At 41.7% G+C, this 10,254-nt stretch overlaps 1 protein-coding gene across 2 annotated transcripts; it reads left to right on the top strand.

Moving 5' to 3' along the window:
- Nucleotides 1-65: 65 nt before the first annotated feature.
- Nucleotides 66-10,185, top strand: zc3h6 (zinc finger CCCH-type containing 6). Of its 2 annotated transcripts, none has more exons than XM_078176336.1 (12): nt 66-531; nt 2,762-2,981; nt 3,117-3,227; nt 3,321-3,564; nt 3,674-3,816; nt 5,319-5,447; nt 5,538-5,654; nt 5,762-5,869; nt 5,976-6,208; nt 6,292-6,707; nt 6,810-6,998; nt 7,301-10,185. In XM_078176336.1, the coding sequence occupies exons 1-12, from the start codon at nt 446-448 to the stop codon at nt 8,794-8,796; spliced, it is 3,492 nt and encodes a 1,163-aa protein (XP_078032462.1). In that variant the 5' UTR covers nt 66-445; the 3' UTR covers nt 8,797-10,185. The 2 variants fall into 2 exon arrangements, with proteins under 2 accessions (XP_078032462.1, XP_078032461.1); XM_078176335.1 differs by having other exon boundaries at nt 6,807-6,998.
- The last annotated feature ends 69 nt before the right edge of the window (nt 10,186-10,254 follow it).

Here is a 10,254-nt window from a genome sequence, read left to right as displayed (position 1 = left end):
AGAAGCTGCTGTATCCATGTTAGGTAGATCCGCGTAGGACTATATATACGTGGAGGAATACATGATCCAGGAATGTGCTGCAGACCTCAGAAGCCATTTTGAGATGATGTCCCTGTTGAGAAAGCCTATGAAGATGCTGAAATCAACGAACATGGTTACATTTCTGTCTGTTTCTCCCACCGTCTCCTCTATTTCACCATGGCAGCTGTCAACCGACGGGACATTAGCAAAGCGGGGTATCAAGCTGCGCTCACAGAGTTAAAACGTCATTGATATGAAAGAGGAGAGTGTCTGTTTACTGTCTCTGTCGAGACATGTAACACCGTGAGTTTTTCTCCAGTCTGAAATCTTCCAGCATCTCTCACAACCCAACGTCTCCTTGAGTGACTGAGATAATTCACTCTTGTAACGTTACCGGAGAGAAAGGAGGCAGATCCGTTTGCCAATGGCTTCTGTGAGCCTTGTTTCCAGTCCCCCAGCCCCTGTTCTTGACAAAAACATGACAGACTCTGAGCTTGCAGGGGATGAAAGGTCGAGTAACATTCTTATGCAATTCTTAATACGCTCATCTGTGCGTTTCAGTGCTGTGGGTCTACATGCTTGTGTTACTGTTTTCTTCTTTTATTTTAACCATGAATTGCAGGATATAGAGTCCACGGTTTCCCCCCTCAACAATCTTTGCATGCCTCTTTGGTGCACTTAAATAACGCTGTCCAACTAGATTTCCCATCACCGTGTCGATAAGACTCATTCATGATCATTTCCATGCAAGATAGCAGACCTCATCGTTTGTGTTGTTGTGGTACTGGGGTGAATTGGCTTCATTGTTGCCATCTGCAGGAGACTATGCAAATGACTATGATGTAAATGCCACGCCCATCCTCGCACTGTACGCCCCCTACCGGGCACCTGGCAGTACTGCTGAGACAAGGTTCACGCAGGGTTGAGATTATGTGCTTGTGCTGGAGACAGGCCATGCCCGTGTCCTTGTGATTGGTCTCTAGTCCTGACAGAGCTGTCACACCATGTGAACAAAGAGGGGCCAAGAGCGTGCTGGTGCCAAAGCAAAGATCTCACAGATTTCACTGTCTAGCAAAGTTCAGGTGTAGTGTTTGGTCGGTGTAGTCTCAGCTGCTGAAGGCTGGACTGAATGGGAAGTTTTGGTACAGTATCATGGTGGCTTCAGATGTGTAGGGTGCCAGGTTGAAGCCTGATCTGCACTGGTGTCAGAGGTAGACATGGCTCCTGTCTGTGAAGACAGACTGGGATCAGTGGGAGGACATTCTTTCCCATTTTTAGGGTGTTTATGTTTTAATGCTCCTACCTGATTCATCTTTTGAAAACAGCTGACTTGACATCGTATGAAAAGAATATTAAAACTGCACAGGGATGGTGATATCTACCACTGTCATACTTTGATATTTTCATGCGTTGACATACTTGATATTTATATAAACTTTTAAATGAAATACTTGCTCTGTATTGGCCATCTATTATAATCCAGTATGTGTTGATTTCAGTTTTAGATATGTGAGTCCATGCTGGTACAGCTGTAATTTTAAATTTGGAGCAGGTGTTATAGAGGCTTGCCTTTAAGTGCCAAGCTTTAGTGTTATAACCAACTTTCTCTTCCTATTCCTGTGTGACACACAGCAGATTATAAAAGCAGCATATATGTGAAGAACAGTTGTTTTCTTTGTCGATTTATCTATCAATTAATCAATTAGTTTGGTTTGTAAAATGTCAGAAAATGTTGCAAAATGTCCCAACGTGATCTTGTTTTGTCCACAACCCAGTGATATTCAGTTTACTTTCATAAAGAAGTACAGAAACCAGAAAATATTCACATTTAAGAGGCTAGAATCAGAAAATTTCAACGTTTTTTTAATTACTCAAACCAATGAATCGATGATCAAATTAGCTTTCAATTCATCTAATTAATGAGAACTAATCTATTAATAATTGCAGCTCTAATGTGAAGTACTCAGGGCAGTAATGTTTGCGTAACTACTCCTCTGCAGACACACAGGGGTCATTGACGCTGCTGCAAAACAATAGAAAGAAAGCCTTGGATTATATCAAAGTTATGCTTACATACTGATCATAACAGTATCTGACATTAAACCTCAACTTCAATGAGAGGACTGTCTGCCTATTATATATTCACAATCCTTTTAATTAAGTATGCCTTTGGAGAGTTCCTACAGGAGTGCACAGGCCTTTCAGACTGACATTTTTTATCAAAATTCCATCAAAATGTTTCCTATTTATTTAAGGTTGTTTTTGTTATAGTATTTAACAGAAACAATGGGCTTGTTGTGAAGACTAATGTGTGCCTAAATCATACTTAACTCATATCTGACTCTGAAAACCCTTGCTTCTAGAAATCGGAGGCTTTCATGGATTTTATTCGACCTGAGGTTGAATTTATTTTGACTCCCATGAAATAACTACATATTGGTTCACAGAAAATTAGAACTTAGCCTTGAATTGTTGACAGGATGTTTTTAGTACAGGAAAGGCTCAGCGTGTATTGGAAACTGTCTGGCTTATTATTCATTGCTTTGCTCCAAATGATGGGAAAATACTTAATGGCAGTGTAATAACATTTTTATTTCTTATTAAATCATTACAGCAGGTGATTCTGGTTTTGCTTATGATATGAAAAACATTTTAAGAAAGTCTGACGCTGACAAAACAAAGTATATAAACCCTTATAGTTATACTCGAGGAACTCACTGTTTTCCTCTTTTTCTTTTAGAGAGGATGGCGAGCTGGAAGATGGAGAAATAGATGATGAAGGGATTGGAATTGAGGAGGAAAACAAAGAGGCTCCAGAGGTGAATGAAGACAAAGAGAAGGAGAAGGAAAAAGAAAAGGTTAAAGAGAAAGAAGAGAAGACTCACAGGCACTCCAGGAAAAGATACAAAAAGACCAGAGAGAAGAGGAGGTCTAAAAGGAGAAGGCGTGACAGACAGAAAGTAATATGCTGCCGTATTTGTTATCGCAATAAAATATCTTTTACTGCTACAGCAGTGAAGTTAGGAAAAGTTAGGCTAATTCACAATTCACTTTAATGGTGTGTTTTTCCTTTGTTCCCTCCGCCCTCTCCTCAGCACCACTCCCCCTCCAGCAGCTCCAGCTCTGACAGTTATGACTCCGACTACGACCGACCTGAAAGGCCCAAAAACCGTAAGAGCCAGGGATTTGATGGCCAGTCCTCTCAGGTGAGTTCACAACCGCTGGCTGCTGCTGCCACTTAATATCCATAAAAGCATTATTGTGTGACATTTTTTTCTCTGTGACTGTTGACCTGCCAGCACGGACGAGATTCAAAGGGAGGCCATGGCAACTCACAGAAGTCCCCGCCGCACAAGAGCAGTGACTTTGACAAATACAGCGACTACAGTGATGACAAGTACGACTACGATGAAGAGGAGGATGATTATGAAGATGACATGTCCGAGTATTCACAGTCAAAAGATTCCCAGTGTCAGGGAAAGGGACGCCACACTAAAGACCAGATGAAGAGAGGAAGCATGAGAGGGATGAAACAACAGCAGTGTATGAGTGCTTTTCAGATTCAAACACTTTTGATATCAGATCATTCCTGTTGTAATTTATCTAGATTTATTGTGAATAATAATGTGTTTGATGAAAATGTCATTTTCAGTTGGGCAGAGAGGAAGAGGCAGAGGGAGTGGGCCAGGAAGAGGACGTGGGATGCTCAACAAGAACAAGAAGCTGAAGGGGAAACCCTGGGGAGGACGCGGGCGAGGTCGAGGAGGAGACCAATGCATGGATGACATGGTGCCAGTAAGTGTGCCTTGTAAATTTCAGCCAGATATTAGTATCATATGTTATTTAAGTAGAATATATACTCTACTACTTGAGCCACAACTGCTCCCTAAAAAATACTAGGGATGGGGGAAAAAAATCAATACAGCATAGTATCGCAATATTTTTTTGTGGCAATGTCGTATCACAATTTTTTTTTATTATATAAATGATTAATATTACAATACATATCAGCTTTTTATAGTCTACTGGAATCATATGTTCATTGCTTTTCAGTCCACTAGATACATTTTGCTACAAAAAAATGTCTGAAGTCAGAGTAACAGACTGAAAACTTTATCTTATTAGATTAAAAATATGTTGACAGGTTCTCCTTTGGGGACATAATTTACAGTAAAAAAAAATGTTATAAATTGCATGTAAATCAGCATATCGCAACATATTTAAAATTGCAATAATATTGTGTCGTGACCTAAGTATCGTGATAATATTGTGTCGTGTATCTCCTAGTGATTCCCACCCCTAATAAATACGTTAATATTATATTAGTCATGGGGAATCAAGCTAAAATACTGTATATATTTTTCAGGGTTTCTGCAGACCCTTAGTCTCAGAATCATTGAATTCATTCATCTAAAAAGGCCTTAATTGGTATTAAAATATCTGTAATCAGTCTTTCAAAAGTCTTAAAAATGCAAAGACATGGGAAGTAGGACTTTGTAAATCCTTTTCTTTTGACAGTGCATTTAAAAATATCAAAATAATTGGTATAATTTTTCTTAAATAACTTACCGCATGCCTCTTACATTAACATCACGCAGATGTGGAATGTGGACACTCATACTTTGTGAGAATCCACTGTCTGCTAATTACCTGTCACTGTACCCTGGACGACATGGGGAAGTGCAAATACAGTGACAATTGGCTGTTTAGCCAAGATTTCCTGCTATGACTGAAATGCATATGAGGCTCAGTGTACTTTCATGCAAAATGTTTTTCAAACTCACAATGGGAATGAAGGCAGTGGAGTCCAACAGGCAGAATGAGAAACACAAAATCAACAAGAAAACTTGCCATGAGACAAAAAAAATCATGTTTTATGCTACAATAAACTTTTAGGCAAAATTTTCCCTAACAATGCGTAATTAATATTGGTGCACATTTCTTTTCTTCTGTTTTGGTTATTGTAAAATTGGTCTTAAATTTCATTCTGAGTAGGGTTAAAAAACTCTCAAAACGTCTTAAATCTAACTTACCTTAAGCTGTGGGAACCTGGTTTTCATCTGCATCACAATGTAATTTGCATTTTATAGAAAACTGACATTTAAAAGTTCAAATACACACAAGAAGTTTGTGCTCTAGAGAAAAAAGACAAAAAGACGAGGTTATTCTTAAGTTTTCACAATATTTCATCTTTTGACTGTACCATTCAGCTTTGTATTAAACAGACTTGCACATTAAGACACTAGTTGGGGGAAAAGATAAAACGAAGACCACATCTTGTTTATTTTGTGTCACAGGAAGGAAAAAATTCCTCCGGTTTTCAGAAGAAACGACCGATCATGAGTAAAGAGTTTATCAATCAGCACACGGTTGAACACAACGGCAGGTACATCTGCAAGTATTTCCTCGAGGGTCGATGCATCAAGGTAAAGTAGCACTAATGTTCTTTTACTTGTTTTAACAATATACACTTAAGTTTCCTACCTGAAGGATAAACTCAGTTTTTCTTTACACAGGGGGAACAGTGCAAGTTCGAACATGAGCTCGTCGTACCAGATAAGAAAAAGGAACTCTGCAAATTTTACCTCCAAGGCTACTGCAGCAAAGGAGATAACTGCATTTACATGCACAATATCCTTTACTAACAAGAGTTTTTAATTACATTTGTGTAATTGCATAATGGAGGGAATTCCCATCACACCTTTTAATTAGTCCTGTTCCTTAACCTGTGACTGCACATGAATACCCGTGCAAGTTCTTTCATACTGGAGCTAAATGTTATCAAGGGGACAACTGCAAATTCTCCCACGAGGCTCTGAATGACGTGACCAAAGAGTTGCTCGATAAGGTAAAACAGAAAGAAGTGTTTTTTATTTAAACTTTTATATGCCGAGAGATTTTCAGCTCTAATGATCAATAATTGTTTTATTTCTGCTTTCTGACTCATTTATCAGATAATAAACACTGAGGAGGAGAACGCCCGCGAGGATGAGTTGGAGCTGGAGGATTTGAGAAAGCAAGGTATCGCCCCACTTCCGAAGCCTCCTCCTGGGGTGGGTCTGCTGCCCACTCCTGGTCAGAGCAGTCCTACAGATGGAGCCTCTGGCCAGGCGGGGAAGAAGATCCCCTCCCTGTTTGAAATCAAGGTTCAACCTACTGTGGACTTGGCACAAAAAATTGGTCTGAGGTAACCAAAATAATCTGTAATCAAACCTAAATCGAACTCTGAAGAGCTTATTCTCAACCTAACTGTGCATATTATTTTTTCAGTGGATCCAACTACACCCAGAATCAAGGTGAAGGCACCAGTCAGTTTAGCGGAGGCTCAGAGGACACACAGAGCGCAGGTATGGTTCCTACAGCCCCCTCTGCTCCTCCGATTCCTCCCCCTGGATCACCTGTTCCCATGGGTCACCCCACTGGAGCACCCATGCCACAGAGCCCTCCAGGACAGCACCCACCACCTGGATTTCCAGTGCAGCCACCAATCCCCCCTGGTCAACCTCCACCCTTTCACGGGAACCGACCCAGTATGAACCCGCAGATGAACATGCAGAGGCCTCCGTTCCCTCCTATACCAGATCTACAGATGCTGCAAAGTCTCTTCCCATTTCCGTCGTTGGGTCAGAACCCAGTAGAGTTGTTCAGCAGCTTCCTTCGAAACCAGGCCATGGGTCAGCAAGGAGGTCAGTATTATAGTTACATTGTCGTCCAGTCGGTAAATCACATTTAAACCGGTAACTCAAATTGCAAAGTTATTCTTCTTTGTTTTATTTTCAATGCAGTAGACCCCAGTTTGGCCTTCATGCAGAACCTCCAGCAGATGGACGCAGAGTCACAGTTGCAGTCTTTACCACCAGCAGTGCAGAAGGCCATCTTTTTACACCTGACACAGCAGCAGCAACAACAAGAGTCACATCCACAGGGAAATGAGCCACAGAGAGCAGAGGGCCAGGATGATAACAGTGCAAGCAGAGGTAAGTGCCCGGGGGCAAGAAGCAGGTCTGCTGAATTAATTAAGATAAAACCCAGTAACACCCAGAACGCCCTCACAAATGGAGAACTTGCTAAAGTAAAGAGACTTGTATTAGCAAGTAAAATTATTTATGTCAGTAAATTCAAGTAAACAGACTTTGCTTATCCCATGTGAATGTGCCGCACGAAAAACAAACGTAGGGAGATAATTCTAAATCGCATGATGTCCCCTGCTAATACTAGTCCCGCTCAAATAATGCTTAAGAGAACAAACATTTAAATATGATCTAATTTTTGTTTACAGATGAAACTACAAACTGGTACTCAAGCGACGAGGAGGATGGAAGCTGTGTTTCCTCCATCCTTAAATCTCTCAAGAAGCAGAGTGAGATGCAGCAGTCTCAGTCCAAGCCCCCCCAGGCTGCCCCTGTGGCTTTAGCACTGGGTGACCCTCGGCTTGTGAAGGAGAGGGCCCCACCCACTGACCCCCGTGTGAAGACAGACCCACGTCAGCGACCCCCGGATATGAAAAAGGAGTCTGATGGAGCTGCAGACCCACGGTTCTCCAGAGACCCCAGGAAGATGAGACCGATGGAGCCGAGTTCTTATCGCCAGCAGAGCCACCCTGTTCCTCAGAAGCCTCCTACGGGTGATGATGATGATGAAGGAGAGAGGGAGCTCAGGGACAAAGCGGTTCTCATCCCTCTGGATCCCAGCCCCAGTGCAGTGCTGCGGGATCCTCGTTGTCAGTTAAAGCAGTTTAGCCACATTCGGGTGGACATCCTGCTCCAGCGGCCAGCCTTCGCTCAGACAGTGGTGTGGGCCCCTGAGGACCTCATCCCTTCCCTGGTGCCCAAACAGGAACACTCCATCAACCTGCCCCTTCCACCCCTAATTGCAGATGCTCAGATGAACCGAACAAGCCTGTCTGACCATCCCCCCGTCTCCAGCCCTCCACCGACTGACCCCAGACTGGTAGCTGCACGCTTGAAGGAACGTATGAGTCGATTACCCTCTGGATCTCTAGAGTCTCGACCCTCCATTGAAAGACCCATAGATCCACGCCAGCAAAAGACTCTGGACCCCAGACTAAAGCGTACAGGAAGTCTGGACTCCAAGTTGCTGGGTCAGAAGGTGCCCTCCTCTGGGGGAGGAGTTGTGGACCCCAGGTTACAGAAGGCCAGTGTGAGCTCCTCTCCTCATGTTATCCAAGCGAAGCCAGAGCCTGAGAGGCTGCCACCTTATGCCCCTCGTCTGGCATCCTCTGGTGGGGGGCTAGAGAGTCCCACTACAATCCTCGGCGGCATCAGTCTGTACGATCCTCGTAATCAAACCGAGCAAGCTCAGAAGGAGCAAGCAGAGCCTCCTAAAAAGGCAGGCATTCTGAAACTCCCCAAGAAAGACAATACCCCGCCTCTCTCACCAACCCAACGAAGCAGCTCTTTCGAAGAGGCCAAAAGCACAGACGTCGCCTCAGATCAGCCTCCACCCTCCGGTTCTCCCACAGTGCCTCCCGCCTCACCCGTCAAACCTCCTGCAGTTCATAACCTCCCCATCCAGGCGCTGGCTGGACTGATCCGACCCCAGTACACTGACCCCAGGCAGGCCAAACCAGGAGGACAGGGCTCTACAGGAGCACAAGAAGAGGCAGAGGAGAAGAAGCAGGAGGAAAAGAAGGAGCAGGAGGACGCCATGGAGGAAGAACCAAAACAGGATGATCCAGAGGAGGAGGCAGATGACAGGACACTGAAAGATGTGTTCAAGACTTTTGATCCAACTGCTTCTCCTTTCTGTCAGTAAACACAGCGTGGAAATATAAACAAGTTGCAGAAGAATTGTATTTTGATGAGACGTGTCTATTAATCTTTATTTAGCTTTACATGAACCTATTTATTTCTGTATATAAATGATCCTGTATATAATCGCATACTATCTAGTGCACTACACATTTGTCCGTACGGAGATGATACTAGATGTGCACAGACACAGTGTATAGTTATTTTAACTTAATCATATCAATGCTGAAATGTTTGTTTTGACAGTGTGTGTGTTAGGGTCTTTTATCATTGTGTATTTTTCATGTATGTTTTAAACAATCAGAAAAAAGGAATTATTTAAACTTGTATAGTTTTCACTAAGGACTGACCCGTATGGGTTCATTCCAGGCATTACGACCTGTAGAATAGATCACTCCACATGCAGAGACATAACGCTACATAAATGATCAAACAATTATTGTAAGAATTCCCTCGAGAAGTTTTGTATTTATTTATTTCACTTTTATATTACGAGATGCTTCTGTTTATGCTCACTTTTATTATAAGGGATTTTTTCACAATAAGTCAACAGACATTTTTTTACAACACACCCTGATATAAGTTTATGATTGGTCATCCTCTGGCATGATCAGATAATCAAAACATAAATAAAATTATCTACAATATTAGATAGTTCTCTAAGTGCACTGAGAAGAAATGTGTAATTTCGCAACGTTGCAGCCATTCAATTTTTGCTTTGTACATTGTTGGACCTTTTTTAAGTGGCCTAAATGCTTCGAGGATGTGACGTTACTGTTGTAGACTTTTCTAACTTGCTAAACGAGCAGTAATAACAGTCAATTGAGTGAAATAATATTGGAAACTCATTTCGATCTGTCATTGTAATTCCTCGAAACACTGATGAGAAGCTTGTATATAGCAGTTCAACTGTCATTCACTTGTTTTCATCAGAATAAAAAAAGAAGTGTACTATACAAAGAGAGAAAATATTATCATGTTCACATTACATTGATATATATTATATAAATATGGCATTTATAACTATGTTTAATGTTGAATTTTGAGTTGACTGTAACTCACAGGGGGTTCTGTGTGCTACAAAGGGTGAGTGTTGTAGGCTGAAGGTGGCGTAACGCTCCGCTCGGTGCTGTGTCTGTTAAGGTGAGCTGTGTTGGACTGAAACTAAGCTATGTACTTTTTTTTATTGTTTTCATAATTCACATTGTAAATGCCTATTTTGTATCACGTGTACAGTCTGTTTTGAGTGTTTTAATGAGAAATACTTTGTTTTATTCCTGTCAGTTTGGTGGTTATGGTTGTATTAATACTGTATGACATTTTAACAACACATATGCCCGTCACATTTCAGTGATTTGATTATAAATATCTGAAATAAAGACGTAAAACATGAGGTGTTTTCTTTCAGAACCACACATCAGGTTGCATTGTGTTATTTTAGTGTGCATAAATCCAGTAATAT

The sequence above is a fragment of the Epinephelus lanceolatus genome, chromosome 17 (genome assembly GCF_041903045.1).
Source record: "Epinephelus lanceolatus isolate andai-2023 chromosome 17, ASM4190304v1, whole genome shotgun sequence".
Taxonomy (NCBI): Eukaryota; Metazoa; Chordata; class Actinopteri; order Perciformes; family Serranidae; genus Epinephelus; species Epinephelus lanceolatus.
Note: the sequence above shows the minus strand (reverse complement) of the source record. Positions and strands in the feature narration are given on the sequence as shown.

Coding starts and splice junctions, on each gene's coding strand:
- zc3h6 (XM_078176335.1), top strand. CDS start 446: ATGGCTTCTGTGAGCCTTGTTTCCAGTCCCCCAGCCCCTGTTCTTGAC. Junction 2,982..3,116: donor GAAGGCGTGACAGACAGAAA/GTAATATGCTGC, acceptor CCCTCTCCTCAG/CACCACTCCCCCTCCAGCAG. Junction 3,228..3,320: donor TTGATGGCCAGTCCTCTCAG/GTGAGTTCACAA, acceptor TTGACCTGCCAG/CACGGACGAGATTCAAAGGG.